Source organism: Echiichthys vipera (genome assembly GCF_963691815.1).
Source record: "Echiichthys vipera genome assembly, chromosome: 5".
NCBI classification, from domain to species: Eukaryota; Metazoa; Chordata; class Actinopteri; order Perciformes; family Trachinidae; genus Echiichthys; species Echiichthys vipera.
Window position 1 is genome coordinate 18598803 of NC_139830.1, and position 19616 is coordinate 18618418.

The following is a 19616-nucleotide window of genomic DNA, read 5'->3' on the forward strand; positions in this document are numbered from 1 at the left end:
AGCAGGGAATTTTTAAGACTTTTTTAAAACTACGGATAAAGTAAGGTGACTCGCTTGGAAACTTCTCAAATCTCCACTCTACTTTAAGCATGGACCTACATAGGGCCCTATGGAATCTGTGTTTTTTCTTTTTACTAAATTCTCAATATTGCCCTTCCGTTCATGTTCTACCTTAACGTAGAACACGGACGTAGCCATCCTCACGTACCCGCGACCTTGTTCTTTCGGTCGTGACTCAGCTTTCATGACCATAGGTGAGGTTAGGAACGAAGATTGACTGGTAGACCGAGAGCTCTGCCTTCCGGCTCAGCACTCTTTTCGTCACAAAGGTGCGGTAGAGCGACTGCTGCTCCGATTCTCCGGCCAAACTCATGCTCCATCGTCCCCTCACTCGTGAACATGATCCCGAGGTACTATAACTCCTTCACTTGGGGTAAAGACAGAGGATTGAAAGTACGGAATGGTATGCAATCAGACATTACACATTTAACAAGTAAAACTGATCTTGAAAGGTGTTTGACCAAAATTTACTACATAATATCTATAATAATATCTATAATATTTTTTTCCAATCACTATAATATACAATATGCTGTTTTAACTATACTTTTTTTAGCTGTATCAAATGTTTTTACTACCTACTTAGATGAAGTGGGGGCACTTGTTCTCATTGTTAAAATAATCATCAGTAGTCATTGTTGTGGATTAATTGTTATTGTCGATTGCTTGATTTTTTTTTGTTTGGTTTGTTTTTTTCCGTTTTACCAGGATTTTAATTGCATATTTGTTTTAAATTATGATGTAATGTTTACTCGTGTGGACCCCAGGAAGAGCAGTGGCTCACGGGAACACAGTGAAATTACGCTTGTAACAGGCTTTGTTATTACGATTTGAAACATGCCATAAAGATGTAACTATCTGAAAGACTAAATGCCAGTCTCTCTGGAGCTTATCCTGCTCATCTTTCTCTCTTATTTGGACTTGGTAAAAATGGAAGGATTTATTTGCAATCTATCCCACTTCTCTCCAACAAAATTAAGAAATGTATTGATGGCGTAATAATGTTGTGTTCAAATATATCCCCCCCCCCCCCCCCCCCCCCTCTGTCTCTCTTTAGTGGAAGGCTCATGATGGGGTTGTTCTGAAGGTGGACTGGAATTCAGTTAATGATGTCATACTGTCAGGTGGAGAAGACTGTAAATATAAGGTGGGCAGTGTTTGAGTTTACTTTTAGACATCTTGTGTGTGTGTTGAACTGTTTTTTCCCCCCCTTTTAAACCATGTCCTCCCTCAACAGGTGTGGGACAGCTTTGGCCGTCTGCTTTACTCCTCCTCGTCTCATGACTACCCAGTCACCTCTTTGTCCTGGGCTCCAGATGGAGAGGTGTTTGCTGTCGGCTCCTTCAACACTCTGCGGCTTTGTGACAAGACTGGAGTAAGAAAACCCCTTTTACTCCCCACCAGTACCTTATTTTTTTATTGTTGTGTCCCCTCGTGACTCTTCCCATAGAATTTAAGCTTATTCTATCACTACAATTGGATGTCATCAAATAGCAGCTGTAGAATCTGTTACATATATATTGGAGAGATGGAGCTTGCTCCTGAAAACAACAAATAGAAAAAAAAGAACAAACAGCAGGAGAAACTGAAAGATGTTGCAGCAGTTCATTACTTTGACATAAAGTTAATTTGGTGATAAAACTGTTGAAATTTTGCAGAGATTTTAAATATGTGGCACCTCTAAAATTCATTTGATTGTTAGTTGATTTGTGTAGAATAAAACTTTGCTTTTAGCAGAAGGAGGATGTGTAAGTGGTCAAGTGCCACATCATCTGATAATCAGGTAATCCAAAACACTAATATTGCTTAGGATGTCCAGCCAGGCGGTCCATTCACCACCAGTACAAGTACTCTCTCAAGTGCTCTTGCATTAACAATGCAATTAGTTGTCCTCAGTCCAGTACCCCTTTCACACATGACCGGGGACTGTCAAAGTGACGATGGTAATCCTGGGCCATTGTGTGAAAAGGTAATGGATGTCATTCTATCAAAGGTTGCAAAATGTCATTTCAGGGCGCACTCACACTGTCCGCCCGTACCGTGCCTCTGGCTTTAGGGTACTTGTCCCCCCTTCCCTCTCCCCCGCCGGCCAGGCCAGTTTGTACTCTCACTGCCTGGGCCTCGCGCATGCTTCTTGCCTGTCCATACGTCATCACGCCGTAACACGTCACACGCATTGATTGACGTCATCGCGATGCGTCGCTTTGGTACAAATCTTTCCATAGACCCTGGAGTTTTTGTGCGTCTTGTCCGACTGTTTTTGAATATTTTCATCCAACCAAATCTGCAGTAAACACTCCACCTCCGCATCACACCGACGTGAACCTTTTGCCACCATTGTTTTAAATGTCCGTGCATGGTCCGTCTTTTTTTTATTTTTTATATGTCCGAACAGGCGCACATAAAATGACGTCATCGTGATGCGTCGCTTTGTTTACAAATCTTTCCAGAGTTTTTGTGCGTCTTGTCCAACTGTTTTTAAATATTTTCATCCGACCAAATCTGCAGTAAACACTCCACCTCCGCATCACGTCAACGTGTGTTGTTTTTGTTAAATGTCCGCGCATGGTCCGTCTTTTTTTTTTTTTTCTATGTCCAAACAGGCGCACATAGAATGATGTCAGAGCTGCCGTAGGCCTCGTGCTAGTACACAAGCGCACGCTCATGCTTTCCTTCTCGTGCAATCACGCTCAACAAAAGCCCACCTCTCTCAAACGGGCCGTGGACGGCAAGTTAGCCAAAAGAACTAGGCTTTACCCGTAAAACCTGTTTGGGCACGGTAGGACAGTGTGAGTGCGCCCTCAGTGATAGGTGTATCCTCTCTAAAGTCCTGCTTGTTGGTTGATCAAATCCTGCAGATTTAGGTTTAAGGGACCAGTGTGCTCTGTCAGAACAGCTTGTCTTGCTTGTCTTTGGAAGTCCCCACCCCATATACAACTTTCCCCTTTCATATTGGGGGGGGGGTGTTATTCAATAAATAAAATGGTAAAGCATATTTCTGTATACTTATCTGTGAATAGAATAGAAATACTTTATTGATCCCAAGTTTTTTTGCAGTGTAACAGCAGCATTACACACAGATACATCAAAGCAGAATGGAGAACTTTAGTGACATACAGTAACATGCAAGGATCAGAATTGTCGTCCAAATGACATTAAATAGAGAACAATATATAAGGCATTTTTATATTGTTTTTGACTTTTGGAATATATAAATATCCCCATTTCGACCAACCCTATTACCAATATGACATTTATGCTTTGCAGTGAGTCAAGTCCTTTTCCCTGAAACATACAGTATCTGTGGTACACTGTTAGCTTTTCCAGTGCAGCATGGTTTTGATTGTGTATTCCATTACAAGCGTTAGGCTTTCTATACATTGTTCATCTCTGTAATCCACCTTAGGCTGCATGCCACATGTTCTTGTTAGCTGTTGCTGATGGTAACTGGAGTTGTAATGAGAGGGGGAAATGAGAGAATGATGAATGGCAATTGTTGTTTTATTATTGTTGAACGTTTGGCCAGGAACAATATAACTAGTTCCCCGCTCTGCCGTCATGGGAAGTTTAGGGCTTCTTTGAGTTTGGACACCTTTTCATTGAGATGTGCGTGTATTGCCGTTTCAGACCTATTGTAATGAAAACAAACAGCCAGGGCTGGGTTTTTGTGTGCTGATCACCAGGCATTTCATGCTCCATTTTGATTTAATTAGGATCAAATGGCTTTTTTTTTTTTGAGCACTAAAACAAATGGACTGGAGAGAGGTCTGGGCCAACACATATGTCTTCTCCAGGGGGGTCAGGTGTGTGTTTTTGCCATAATGTGTAGAGAATGAACATCTGAAGGGAGTTTTTATCCTTTACCATTACTTTTCCTAACAAGGGATTTCAGTAGTTTTTGGGAAAATTGCCAGTTTCTTGCCGTGGGCTGATGAAATCATTCAAATAAAGCCAGCTTGTATCCATTTTCTTTGTGTAAACAAAAATAAAAATGATTGTGCTATTAAAACTCTAACAGATTGAACCGAGTACAACTCACTGCTTTATTTTTTGTAATGACCCGATTCACCTTACGTCCTCCCATTATGGGTTTGTTTACATGGTCGGTTTGTTCCATTGTTTCGTCAGCGCACCACTTGCTTTGCTGTGGTGTTTCTTGGTTAAGGGAGTGTGATGATGATGATAATTACAATGATTATGGTTCTACCCTGCTCTAAGTGGAGGAAGGGTATGCTTGCCTTCCCCTCCCTAAGCCCCTCTGAGACAGTGTGTGCTGTAGCGTGGCGTGGGAGGCTTGCTCAAGAAGAGGATTTTGGGGGGGGGTCCCCTCTCCAAAGGTCACTCCATCTGAATTCTATGTGTGAATTAAGACAAACATTCCTCTCATGCATCAAGTTAGAGATAATATACATTTGTGTTCATATGCACACTTGATCACTCTACTATAATTACTGTAGTCTCATTGTGCAATTGAGTTTACACACAAACACAGAAGCCATTACCCAATTACAGGGGCTTTACCTGTGTTGTCGCTGTGGTTTGTTTGAGGTGCACTAAGGGTTAAGGAGTGCGAAGAGTCTTTTCAGTTACTAGCGTGACTAATGGGAAGGAGTTTCATTCTGTATCTGCTACAATGAAACCTTGCACTTTAACGTATTGCTGCTGGCTCAGCAGGATCAGTCCTGTGCATTTAACCCCTTCACCTCCCGTCCGGCTCGGCTCTCCTCTCACCCTAAACTCTCGACTGTCTCCCACTCTTTTCCCTTTTTCTCCTCTACATTTTCTCCCTCCACGCACCACAGGGCAGATGTAGTTTGTTACCCCCCTCATTATCACCGTGGAGGGAGGGTGGGCGCACACACAGACCCGCACACACAAAGTTTACATTGAGGCAAAAGTACTAGGAAAGATCAGCCTTGGAGTTCGAGCAGGCCACACATTGACTAAACATAAAGTTTGTTCTTTTTTTTTAATTTCCATAGAGCACCAACATTTAGTTATTATTAGAGAGTACATTATTAAATTATTAATATATATTTAATTATTTCCATTGCCATTAGGTTGAATTATGAGTTCTTGTGTGTGGAGTGCATTTTCTCTTCACAGGAGCTTAAACAGGACACAAAGAGGTTCACTGTCCCTTTTACAAGATTTGGGAGAGACAATAAGTCAGTGTCTGTCTGTGCGCCTGCCATAGTATATGCATGTGCCCACATGCCTGTGTGTGTGTGCAACCATTGCCGTGCAAATGTGCCTGCGAGACAGCAGTCTATTTACGAGGCGCTGCAGCTGGTGTCTAGCGTCTGGACCCTGTCACGATCCCTGACACTGTCACAGGCTAACAAGTAGGACTCATTGTGCCAGGCGAGCACCCTCTCGCTTCTTTCACTCCGCCTGCCCCTTCCTCCCCCTTCTCTTCACTGCGCTTGTTTTTTCTGTCTTCACTGTACACCCCTGCTTGCATGCATAAATGTATCAGCTGCTTGGTTTTGTGTTTCTAATTACTGCACAATATTTCATTTTCTTTTATTTCATGGTTTAGATGAGAAATTGTGTTATTTATGTAATTCTTCTTGTTTCAGAAACTTGAATTATAAATTCTACTTTTCTCACAGGATACATATACGGCAAGACATTGTCCCAAGAGCTGATCAAACTGTAGTGTTTTACTCAAGGTAACGTAAGCAGGGCCGCTCATTCAATAAGTGGGCATTCTGCATTTTTTCATGCAGGGATATTGTCGATCTGAACTTGGCCTTTGACCCACAGTTACGAAAGTTACTAGGGTTCTATGAATCCTGGATGACCGCCAGAGGCAGTGCTTAAAATAAAATATCTTCTGTCGCATATAGGTTGAGATGTCATGTCGAAATTAAAATCAAAATTCAAAAACAAAAGTTGTGATCATTTATGTGTTCATACGCTTAGGCGGCGGGCAAAACCTCTTAGACTGTCTTTTTGAGAGCCTTTATGTAATCATTCAGCACCTGGTCGGGCTTGTGACATAAGACGAAGTTCACATCCTGATTCTGTTCTCCCGGTAAATACATCGCCTGTAGGCTGATCAAGCCTCAAAGAGCCTGGGACACTCGCGGCCATGCAGATTTGGTGCTCTTCTGATGATTTATATGGAAGACGGCTGAGGTGTTGCCTAACTGGACAAGCATATGCTTGTCTCTCAGGTATGACAGAAAGTGCTTGAGCACTATGTGCACAGTCCGTAGTTCTAGCACATTGATATGCGCCATACAGTCCTGAGCAGGTCGCTGCCCCCGAACTGTCCTGTTCTGCCACACTGCTCTCCATCCTGAGAGGCAGGCATCTATTGCGACAGTTTTTCAGCGCAATGGAACAGAAGCCATGGGCACATCTAGGTAAGGTACGACCTCTTCCTCCATGGCAATAGAGTAGGAAGGCACTACTATGACGCCCTGAGCCTCATGTGTCTGTGCCACTTGGCGTCCAAGAGGAAGCTGTTCCGCCTTCTCTGCAGGGGTGCAGTGACAGCAAGACCAAGGGAACGACAGCTGAGGCAGCAGTTTTGCCCAAAGGCAAAGAGACTGGTAGTAGGGCAAGGATGTGCCCCTTCAGAAAATGGGAAGAAGGTGGAGGATATCGTCCATGCGCTGAAACAAGTGACAGGCCCTCTTAGTGACAGTGTCCAGAGCCACACCAATGAAGGTTATGGTGTAAGAGGGGCCTTCTCCAAGATCACCCTGACACCTAGCTACGCTATGTGAGAGAGAAGACGAGCCATGTCCTGGGCCACCTATCTCTGTAAAGACCTGTTGCCTGGTATGATTAGCTTAGACAGTCCACTCGAACACTTGTAGTGCAATAGTAGGCTCTATAGCTGGCATGTGGTCATGGCCAAATTTTGCTGCATCCAGCATGACTGCCAGCATGCATGCATCTCCCTCAGATATTCATCAGAGGGAGGAACAGTGAAGGTGGCGGGGACTGGAGTGCGCCTGAAGAAAGCACTAGCAGGCATTGGCTGTGACAGCTCTCACTGCGCAAGGCATGTAACTATATCTCATGCATCCTTTCTTCTTTCTTTGGAAAACATTCTAGATAGATAGATAGGAGCGAAGGCACTCTCTACACTAGCACAATAGCTGTCAATAAATAGCTAACACCCAGCATGCAATCTTGCTAGCATCCCAACAAGTTAGCCTGAGAGAGAGCACTCTGCCAATTATGAGAAAAGGACGTGAGACAGTGTATAATTCTACAGTGAGAGGGGTGTGGGGATGTTCTCTTCAGAGTACATTGTCAGAACTTGACAATAACACCAAGCAGAAACGCTCTTGTTAGCGCAACTAATGGTGATAAAGTAGAGCTAAGTTAGCTTGAGCAAAAACACTCTGCTGTAACGGTAAGAAGTGATACATACAGTAAGGGGGAGCGCAGACACTCTCTTTACTGACACAGTATAAATATCAGCTAACTATGCTAGCATAATATTAACTTAATCGATCTTACCAATGTGTTGATGAAGGTGGTATCACACTGATGATGACTGAGGATTGGGGCGTCCGTCAGTCAAACTTATTGATTCCTCCCTGAAGAAACAGCTTGTTGCAGCCTTTGGAGGGCTAATAACCCGCAACTCTGACAGATAAGTTCACAGGGCTACAATTGTTGAGCTGAGTAATGAATAGTATATAATTTAGCTAATTCTATCACAGTAACATGTGTTAACCTGTGTAAGCAAGAACATGTAAAGATGATCAGTTCAGCCCAAGAAGTTCAATTTTGGTCTCTCCTGACTATATAACCTTTTGCCACATGGCAACAGAATCTTCAATATGTTTTTTTCATACTGTAAACGATACTCAGTGTGACATTTTCTTTTCTTTCTTGCCACCCTGCCATACATGTAGAACTTGTGAAATTGTTGTCACATGCACAGATCGACCAACGTCTGCCATTAAGACTTGTGACTCCTTTAAGGTCACCATGGGCCTCTTGGTAGCTTCCCTGATCAATCTTTTCCGCAGGGGCAGCCCGATCTAGGCAAGGTGGTGCCATATGCCTTCCACTTCTGGAAAGTGTACCGGTACTCAGATGGATAGTTAAAGCCTTTGAAATCGTTGTATATCCTTTTCCTAACTTGTGCCTATCCACAACTTTATCCCAGAGATCTTTTGAAAGCATCTTTCCAACCACGGTGAATTATTTGTGTTACCATGCACTACTAGGAGTGGAATCCTCAAGTAACAGCTGATTTTATTCTAAAGGAATCAAAGCCACCACAATTGATGTCAGGTGGAGGCTAATTAACTTGGTTTGTATAACTTAGTGTGTATCTCATCACTTTTCCAACCTTGCTCTTCTAGATTTCAATTTTTTATTAAACCACTTGAGTACTGTGTGGCAAAATGTGTAAATCAAGCTGGAAAAATATTTATTTTTTTAAGTATTATCATTTCAGGCTGTAAAACAAAAAAAGTGACTATTTCAAAAGGGTATGATGACTTTCTATAGGCACTCTACTGGCAACAGGCAAACTAGTGAGAGTTATCAGAAGGTTTTAACATTAGCCTCAAGCTGAGTTCTATTTTTTTAAAACGTCATGACTCGTGTCACTAAAATGTCTCCTTTCCTCGGGGTGTCCATGCATGCTTTTTTCCTTCCACAATGTGATAACAGCTGTCACCCTCACACCGTTTTGGGAGACGAGTAGTCATAAATCATGTATCAAAGTTATAGCTCATAATGGCAGCATTGTTTTCAAGAGTAGTGTTTGTAAAAGTGTGAAACCACTGGTATCTACTTGCGGATACTGCCTGTTATTTCATACAATCTATCCTGAGTGCTTTGTGTTAGTTGGCCTCACAGCTATTCTGTATGGATTTAAGTGGGAAATCTTTTTCCTCCCTCTTTGTCTATGAGATGCAAACATGCTTTCCTTTGTAAAGTATAAATCCCTCTTTATCTTTCCCCCTTTTATGCTGCACATGCCTCCCTCCTCCCTGTGTCAGGGTGTGTTGGACTACCTTGTGCTTATCAGTGCTCCCCCTCTTGGCTCCCTTTCCTCCTGCCTTTTCCGAGGCCCTCTTTACCTCCCCTTTTTTTCTGGTTGAGTCCGAGGGGGACCCCTCAGGGTCTTTGTGAGCCTTGCTCAGCATTGCCACTCTGGGAATGGGTCCATGTCCAGCTGGAATCACCATTTCTCTTCTCTCGTTCCCTCTGTTTTTTTTTCTGGTCCCTTCCCTCTTAATGTGCAGCCTCATTCTCAATAGGATCTTTGTCTGCCATCCTTATAGCTGCCAACCATTACTTTTTCATAAAGAGTCTATCACTCTTGACTATCTGTTAGTCTACCAGTCTTCTTATGGTCTTTTATTTAATTATTTTCTTAGCCATACACTACTGTACTCTATTACATGCCACCTTCTCCCTAGTTACCAGACTTCAGGCTCCCCTGTCCTCTCAATGAGTCTCTAACAGTTTCCCCCCACTATCATAAGGGAGCATATACCTAAGCCTGTGCTGGCAGTTTGCTGCCAACCACTGGCCGGCCAACATCTGGAAATTGCCGCTGCTGGAAGAGAATAAAACGGCCCAGAGCTCTGGTCCTGATCGTGAACCACTTTTAGTGAAGCATGAAAAGGCAAAAGAAACCACTGTCGATTTATTAGACTGCAAGTCTTTATCTGTTTTCATCACATGAGAAGGAGATGTTTAGCACAGTATAGTTCAGACAGAGTAAAATGTGCAGCAGAATAAGCCAAAGGCAGCAGAAGTAGCAGAGACAGTTATATACACCAATAGAGGATGGGGGGCAGAGATGATGATGAGTAAGTCAAAGTGAAATTATTGGCACCAATCTGACAAAGAAAGAGCATGTGCACATGAGAGAAGATGGTGACTGAGTGTTTGAAAAAAAAAGACAAGTTTGAGTGTGTCAGAGAGAGCAAGGGCGAGGGAGCATTGTCAAACAAAGAGAGTCCTGAGTCAGCAGCAGAGCAGTTTTCTCCCCAGGCAACTGGGCAGGGCTTCTCTCTCTCTCTCTCTCTCTCTCTCTCTAGCCCTCCCTCCCTCCCCTCTCAAATCTGGGCTTTTGCATGCTATATGCTCCCTGCACTCTTCCCTTCTGCTCTCTCGCTGTTGTAAGCCTGCTCCCTCTGTACACTGTGAACTGGTAGAAAGAGACCACAAGTTCTGAAAAGGGCAATTGGGGTCTATCTCACCTTTCAGAGCTCTCTTTCTCCACCGCTTTCCCTCTAGTTTTCATAGGAATAATTTTACTGATTCCTTTTAATGCATTTTGATGAGGTTTCCAGGCCCGTTGAAGCCTAGTTTAGAGTGTGAACAGAATATGACTGTAAGATGCAGATACTCACATGTACAGAATATGACTGTAAGATGCAGATACTCACATGTAGACTTTAATGTATCATCCCAAGGAGCTCATTAGTTTCCCTTCCAGAATGTGAGGATTTGAATTGTATTTTCTCCTTTGTGCCGACAGGCTTTGGGTTTCAGTGTTGCTGATCTTATTCTCGCACACTGTGCGAACAGTATATACTAAGGTCCTTCTTGCAGATGATTGACCTCAATTTTTTTTTGCGTGTGCTTAAAGTGGGTTAGAGTAAAAGGAACTTGTTGACATGGTAATACTTTTACACCTCTCTAGAGTTCGGCTAAAGGCTTGCCTTGTTGGAAACTAAGAAGGAGGGGAACATGAAAAAGAACTGAAAAAAGAGAGCAGTTGGAGGGATGGGGGGCGGGGTAGTGTGGAACTGTCCAATATATCCTGTAAAGTTGGCCTAGGCAGTGAGGCTTGGAGGATTGGTCTCCATAAAAGATGGTGGTTTCTCTTTTCCTCAATTCTCTCTCTCTCTCTCTCTCTCTCTCTCTCTCTCTCTCTCTCTCTCTCTCTCTCTCTCTCTCTCTCTCTCTCCTCTCTCTCTCTCTCTCTCTCTCTCTCTCCTCACTTTTCTTGAGAAAGTAGCCCCCCCACCCATGGCTGTAGTAAGCATATGACAGTGAGAAAGTGCCCTGCCAGCCCCTCTGGCAGAGTCATCATTTTTTAGCAGCACTAAATCCCTACCTCCACTAGCTAGACAAACATGTCACACTCACAGAGAGACCGAAGCAGAAAGAGAGGAAAGAGAGATAAAATGAAACATGGAATGAGGGTGCAAATAAAGGGCTCCGATCGTGCACAGAAATAAGCAGAGCATGTGTGTAACTGGGGTATCACTTCAAGCTTTACTGCCAACCCAGAGTTCATTAAGGGTTGTTATGAGGACCAAGGCTGGACTGGAGGCAATGGACCAAGGTCCAGAAAAGGATGATTTGAAAGGGTTTGATTTTGGCTGCAACCTAGGGTACCTCCCCCCTTCTGCTGGATTCCACACGGATCAGAATGGCGCTACGCTTTGACGTTGACCATTTTATTGACTGGCTTTGGCTGCTTCATTTGGTATAATTTGTGATATATGTTTGCCTCCACTGAGAAGTAATAGGCTTGTCACCATGTACATGTATGCACTTTACTTAATGTATTTTTATTACTTTATAGATACCTGTGTTTGTTTAAGTTAGTTGAAACTGGTGTTGGTGATTTTCACAGTAGAGAAGACTAGCCAAGGTGTACGAATTAAATTTAGACTAGCTGCTAGGTATAACATGACCCCTTGAAGAATTGAGATGTGCTCGTCAGTGTCTTACAAGATATACTTTTTGTGATTGTAGGGTTTCCCATAAAAAAGTTGTCTCAGCTGATTGGTTAAATTGATCATACCTTTCAACCTGTGTGTAGGCCATTAGATGAACAAAGTGATCCAGTATATTCTAAACCTTCCATCAGGGGTGTAGTGAGGTGTATTGAGGGTAAAAGATCTTATGTGTTGTGCCATTTGTAGCATGCCCAAACACAGTCAAATATGTGCAAAATAAATAAGTCAAAATATAAGCGCATGTGTGCATAGTTGGTGCTAATAGAATTCTGCTGTCCAGCTCACAGCTGTGTCCTGCTGATGAGTCCCAGGAGGCCCCAGCATGTGTCTATGGTTACTATGTTGAGGCTCCAGCATGAAACCATGTGTAGATCATTACACTCTCTCTCTCTCTCTCTCTCTCTCTCTCTCTCTCTCTCTCTCTCTCTCTCTCTCTCTCTCTCTCTCTCTCTCTCTCTCTCTCTCTCTCTCTCTCTCTCTCTCTCTCTCTCTCTCTCTCTCTCTCTCTCTCTCTCTCTCTCTCTCTCTCTCTCTCTCTCTGTGTGTCTATCTATCTTCTAGTTTGTCTTGCTTCCCACTCACTCACCCCCACTCCACTCCACTCCCCTTTTCTCCTTGTGCTGACAAAGCTCCAACTTGTGCCATTCTACAATCATCCCTGGCCCAGCCTCTGTATCTCTTCAGCCGAGCCAAAAGGGTATTTCAATACAGAGATTTGCGGAGCTCCTCTCACTGGCCTATATTTAGAAACCAGGCTTATATGATAGCTATAGTTGTTGTGGGTTATTGCAGAGTCAAGGAATGCAAATGGTATATTGTGCAGCAAGCAAAGAAAGCACTAAGTGCTGGTAAGTTCACTTAGTATATATTGGGTACTTGAACAGATGGTAATTTAAATTGTGTTCTGTTGCAGACCATAACTCTATAATACATACAAAATATCTCAATCACAGCTTATCTTGCACTGTGATTTAAACATTATTTGTTACGCGCACTTGCTTATATGCACATATTTCCTGTGTGATAAACTACGCTGTGAGGACAATCTTTTGAGAAATAAAGACCTGATTGGTAGACAGAAGTGAACTGTATCTTGCAGGACATTGTTGTTGAAGTTGAGGAATGATTTTATTTAAAATGTGCCTCTGTCAGTGGTCCTGAAAAAAGAATCCCACAAACATGATCAAATAGTACAATAATAATAACAATATACTATATTGTTGGGTCAAGGCCCCTTCCCAACTTCTAATTTTCCCAACTTCCAACAGCCCCGCCTAATTTTACAGTTTGATCAGAGTTCATGAGCAGTTATTGGTGCTGTGTCAGAGATTCCTCCACTCTGATTGGTTGTCTCTTAGAGGTAAAGATACATCACTATTTCACAGATCGTCTGTCTCATTGTGCTCACGGGATATAGTGATGTTTCAACAAATATGGGGGGGGAAAAAAACATTTTTTATAGAATGTAACAACCTTCAGCTTTAAGGTGAACTAAGGCAGTGCAACAAAGGCTTGTGCCCAAAATATGAATAGATGGTCCTCCTTAAAGGTCGTAGTGAGCTGAAAAAATATATTTTTTTAAGTCCATGATGAGGTACTATGTGTAACTATCAGAAAACCCTTGTTATTAGCAACACCGGTGGACATTTGTGAACTGCAGTCAGCATCCTGTTGATCACGTCCACCTGCTCGCACACATCCATAGCCGCGAGCAAGTACGGGAAAAAATTGAGACTGAACAAAATTGACCATCATGTTGTATGATGCTGTAAACTTAATTACATCATATTTACAATGAAGTTATCTTGCTGTTTGCAAATCACTCTATCAGCCAGCAACACAAAGCAATCAACGGCAGATTCATGCTGCACCTCCGAGCCACAGCCAGCTTAGGTTTCGGTGAGCTAAAATTAGCAAGCAAGCTTAAATTAGCCAGCTAGCTGTAACTTGGCTACAATGCATGGATCTGGCGTTGCTTGCTTTGTAACGTTAGCTCATAAGGTAATTTGAGAGAGTCGAGCCAGCCAGATGAGCCCTGGGAGTCTGAATGAATTAGCTGACATTATCCACTCAAGGCAGTATTTTATTACATCAGCTAGCTAGAAATTTACAATATATTTCACATGTCAGTGTTTCTGACTTCTACACAGGACACCTGCCAAACTTAGGTCCATCTCCAGACAGTCACTGCAGAATGTAGAATGTAACGGAATAACAGCGTGTCGTCTCTGCCGGTTTATTTGTCGGTGTTAGCAGACTCCATTTAGCTATCACTGTTGATTGTAGGAGAGCTGAAGAGATGCAAAAGACTCTGTACGCAAAACATCACATCCTTGAGTGTCCCCGAAAATTATGAAACCTTTCCATAGAATTCAGTCCACAGGCTGTAGACAACCGAGAAAGTCAGTGAAGGTCTCACATTTTAAGTTGCGAATCAACCCGTTTGCCCATTGGCAATAAAAAATGATTAATACATGTAAAATGTTACACACAGAATCTTTAAGCCTGGCGAGGAGTTGTGGAACATTTGAAAGCAGCTTTTTTATGGCCTCATTCACTTTGATGTAATGTGATACAGGTGGTTAAGCTTTATTATAAAGCACAGTTATCAGTCATTAGATGTGCCACGTTGTCCTCCCAAACATCTTTGATAATTTCCCAAGCATCTTGATAATTTACATGAGAAATCTTCCATGAAAAATGATTCATCTATGCATGTGTGCATGTTACTCTTCACCATACTATTCATAGTATAGGACACAAATACACAACACTGTGGCATTGTAGTATATAGATGGTTGCTTAAAACTGTAGCTCCATAGTTAAACATACACATTATTTTTTAAGTGGTATAGTTCATAGTAACAGCATCATTTCTAGAAAAGGTGTGGTGATTTGGATTGCGTAATCCATCTTAGAAGCCAATTATTAGCCAGAACAGTTCCCACTCACCCAGGTCAGACCAGTCCTGGGGCCGGTTTCACAAATATATGTTAGACTGTTTTAATCCTAAAAAGTTAGCTATGCTGTCCCCAGGCTAACTGTAGGCTAAAAGCCATGTTATTTGGATTAATTTAGATTTCTATTTAAAGTCTGACAAGTAGTTAGAACTAACTAAGTCCATCTTTGTGAAACCGGCCACTTGACATAGGCCCAGTTGGTCCTTTTTTCTAATAGCCAACCCTATCACCCATGAATGATCATTGCAAGCATCTATAAGGCCCCCTCATCTGCTGAGATATTAATAAACCCTCCCAACCCCCCCAAAACCACCTTCTCTTCAAAACAAATGGCTTTGTTTGACTCAAACATATTTCAGTCTTAAATTATTGGTTTGGGACTGGGAGAGTAGATTGAAGAGTAGATTTGTGTCAACATTTTCATACATACACATCCTACGTCTGTTTATGGCTGGTTAGATATGTGCCTCTATATGTCTAGTATCTATTACCCTCAGACATGTGCCTTGTGTTTATTATGTGAAGAGAGTTACACTCTGTACCTGCACTGCCAGGTCCTGTCCTGCACACAGACACACAGGCAACTGAAGCCAGCTGGCTTTGCGAGAGTCTGCCATCTGTTCGGATTTATGTAAGACTGTTAACCCTGGAGTAGATTGGCTCCCACTAGCTTCCACAAGCCCACTAGCACAGTGATAAAGTAACAGAAAAGGTAGCCCTCCTTTCACCAATGTAGGAGGTGTACACAATGATAGGCTTGAACAATCTGGGGCCTTTTGTCATGAGATAAACTTTTTCCACTTTGAGCAAAACATTTTATGTAAACACTGACTAAACCTAAAAAAGTTCGAACATTTTACCAGATATATGTAGCTTTAATTGTTGGTAAAGAAGGGTCATGCAGCATCTCTGTAGCATACATTTGGTCTTGGAGGTTAAACATGTTTAACTAACTTTTGACCATTCATATCACACTGTTGGTTTGTCACATGTCATTTAAAGTGAATGACACAGAGACTACGTTTACATTCACAAAATATTCCGGGTTTTGAACCCGGAGAAACAAGCAAACTCCACACAGAAGATGCGCACCAAGAACCCTCTTGCTGTGAGGCGACAGTGCTAACCACCAGACCACCGTGCTGCCCTACTGACAATATTTAGTACATATAAATACTACTATATGTACTCTATACTGTTATTAATGTGCTATATGTACATTGTGTGCGTTTTTGTATACCAAGGCCCCGTAGTGTTGCAGCTGTATACATTATTTTTTATCAAGGTCACAGACTGAGGTTGACCCATTAGAACTAATCGCTCGTACAAGTTCTTCCTAGATGCTTGCTTCAGTGTGACAGGAGTGTCAGATGAAGGGCTAGAAAAGCATAGAAAGTCTGGAAATCTCATGCCCCGCTTCTGATTAGCATGTTGTTGACTTGCATTAGGGCTGGGGGGGTGAGCAGAGAGCGGTCAGGGCAGACATATTTAATGCTTGTGAAGTAATGGGGCTGAATCAGCAGATAGCTCCACTGGGAGCCATTAGACCAGACATGTGTCATTAACCCTTTCCCTGGCCCGAGCTCCACACCCACCCACCCCCACTACCATCAGTCGAGGCCATGAAGACCAGAGCACTGTTTCAGGTATTTCTCATATATAGAGGGGGGAAGGGGTAAACTGATGGCACAGATACACACTTTCATTTTCTCCTCTGACTATGTTTCTAGTATTTTCCCTGCTCCCCTCTCTCTTTTTCAGTGCTTTGATTTCAAGATAGCTTTAGCTTGTTCCGTGTGTTGTTTCAGTCAGTGTTTCATATACCAGGCCAAATAAGGCATAGTTGAAGTTGTGCTCCACTAAAAATCAGATGTATTAAATACTCACACACTGTAGGCTTTGAAGGTAGATGTAAAAGGAGGAGAATATTGGCAGAGGGATGTATCACGTCACTTAAAATAGATTCTACTAATTATTGACATGGTAGAGAAAGTATTAAAATGTCCATAGAAACTTCTCGAACCACTCCAGGAGTAAATCCACACTTTTGCTAGCCAAAATATGTCTAAATACACAGCTTCCATTTGTAGTTTGCAAATTAAGTTGCTTGTGACAACCAGAACAAGCTAACCATGCAAAATACAAACTTGATACTTTTACCCTTTATATGCTTTTTTTTTCTGCCATGAAAAGTTGTCATTATTGGAATGCATGGTAACCAAGAGAATTCAAGCTGAACACAGCTGCTGTCCTGTGGAAGAATACAACTTCTGACTTTCCGCAGCCACCTTTCAAGCCTACAGGGAATGACTATTTCACAACTTGTGGGGTAATTTCTTTTTTTTTTTTTTTTAAAGGCAAAAAACAAGTAAAGAGCACATAAAAACTATGAGGCAGAGGGTGCCTTTAGAAGCAAGTTTGGGTTGTATCTTTTGGGGGTTCTTAGAATATGAACGTCCTTGCCTTTGAGCTCTTTTTTTTTAAACGTAACCTTTTTGCAGGCCTCCCCATGTTGGCTGTGGCTGCAGGGCAACAATAGAGAGAAGGGGCAGGCCCACAACACCTGCCAGTCTTAATGGTAAACATATGTTGAAAAATGCAGAGAGAGTGAGCAGGAGGAATGGAGGAGGGAGGGGGCGAGCACACTCCTTAAAGAGGCTCTGAAGAGGCTGTGTGTTCATAGATTGGCTGTGTTTGTTGGGATCTTGCATGTACGTGTGTATGCAAATGTGCCATTGTCTTCAGAATTGCCAGCATGTCTTTGTGGGCCCATGGTGGCAGGGCCATTCCTACTCATTTCGGGGCTCTAAGCAACAATTTACCCTTAGCCCCCCCCAAACCCAAACAACCACTCCGTTGGCTACAGCCTTAAGACCCCCAGTCATTTTAATAATGAAATGAATGACCGTACATACTTTATTATCTACTGGTGGCGCACTGGAAGGAGGATGAGTGGTTCGAAGTTGGTTTGTGCAGTAGGCTTAGGGAGTATTAAGGTATTACAGTCTAGAAATCCCAAAGGTATGATTCAGCATATCAAATATACAGATGCTCCTCTTTCTATTAAACTAAAGGAGAATTGCTGTATTGGTCAGCGGTAGAGAGGCCACCTCCTCCATAAGAAATGAATGAAACTGCCGGCGCAAAGCATTTTTACCGCGTATCATGTGTAAGGGCCTTTAGTCGATGTAGATATATCAATTCTTGCCAGTATGTTCAGCCTATTTTTTTTCTCTTTCTGTATTTCCGCTCCAGAGTGGTATGAACACATCATCTTCTGCCGTTGGGTGGTTGACGCTCGATGTCATCACCACTGGACCACGCCAGATTTAATTCTCGTGCCCCCTGCCCTCTGTCAGTGACAAGCTAAACTGTCTTGTATTATGTTATTATGTCATTGACTTGAGCTTTTCTCTTTAAAAGCAAATGGCCCTACAAAAAAACACTGCTGCACAGGGTCACCCTGGTGGTTAGGAGGCCAATTGCAGTTACTTATTATTCATATTATGAGAAAGTACCCTGTATACCCAGGTTGCAAGATAATATTTTATTATTTCAGCCAAATATTAGTAAAGGAATGGTAAATGGTAGAGCAACATTATCAAATTATTCTGTGCGCTACTACAGCGTCAGACAGGGTCATTTTACTGTACCAGTTCAGCATTCCAGGGTTTGTCACCTACACGCAACTAACGTCTGTGCGTCTGAGTCACATCAACACACACATGTCAACACACACAGGATGCATGTGTGGGTGTTTTTGCTTGGTGCTCAAAGTGATCATCACAAATGTTAGACTACCAGCCCAAGTCTCCTGCCATGTCTTTGACATAAGTACATTCGTGGGGGTGTGTGTTTCTGTCTGAATTTTAGGGTGTACCTAGGCTTACATGCACAGACATACATAGCTGCTGTATGTACGTACTGTACATAGTCTGCGTGTATAAGCTCATTGTACGTTTGATGGGTCTCCCCCTCTCCCCCACAGAGCTCAGCTGAGAACTACACGTCATGTCTGCCACCTTCTCCCTGGCCACAAAGCTGCCCATTATGGACAGGCAGGGTTCAGTGACCAGAGAGTGTGGTCTTGAGCTAGATGAAGGCCCAGACTCGCTTTCTACAGCCCCTCCTAAATCTTAATTTTGGCCTTTATAGACTCTTTCTTCATGTTTGCTTGGTCTTTCGACTTGCTGTATAACATCTGTCTGCACTAATCTTGAATCTCCTTCCACTCTTGTCAAGTAGTGTTATCAGTATCCAGTAGAGTTCCACCCCTTTTGGCTGCAATAATACCAGTTGCCAAATCTACTGCAAATGACTGGCTGATTCACCTCCCCTCTGCTGCTCTCCCCTTTCCCTGTCTCTTTCATTTCTCCTATCCTCGTAATAGTCCATTCTCCCCTGCACCACCTATTTTGCTAATCTGACTCGTCAGGTGGTTTGTTTCACAGAACCATCTTGGAATGCTTCATTGGAAAACTGACTGGTAAAGGGCAGACACTTTCAAAACATACCTGGCCAGTGATTGGATGAACAATCTGTCCATCAAACTCCCACCAACGTCAGTTTGGAGAAGAGCAAAAACAGGTTTTCCATCTAGAAAAGCCTTCAGTGCCGTTCTCTTCTCTCAATGAAGGAACAAAGAAAAACTATCCAGTTCTGATAAAACTAACGCTATTTTAGCATTCAAGCTAACCTCTTAAGAATCTGCCAGTGTTCTTTTGAACAAGCGGTTGCCTCTCGTGTCGTTGTCACCCCCTCCCATCCCAACTGCCAGTAGCTCCTCACAACACACCGATTGGCCGAATGACTTCCAGCGAAACACAAATGCAATACTTGGACAAAACAAAATTATAAATAATGGAGAGTTATATGGGAAAAAGCAGAATTTCAATCTGCTCAG

At 42.6% G+C, this 19616-nt stretch overlaps 1 protein-coding gene across 1 annotated transcript in view; it reads left to right on the top strand.

The window, feature by feature from the left end:
• Window positions 1–19616, top strand: part of ift80 (intraflagellar transport 80 homolog (Chlamydomonas)) — a 40676-nt gene that overhangs the window by 7373 nt on the left and 13687 nt on the right. Inside the window, exons 7-8 of the mRNA XM_083913714.1 lie at window positions 1118–1207; window positions 1298–1435. Coding sequence (XP_083769840.1) covers window positions 1118–1207; window positions 1298–1435 — 228 coding nt within the window. The remainder of the gene's footprint in view (window positions 1–1117; window positions 1208–1297; window positions 1436–19616) is intronic.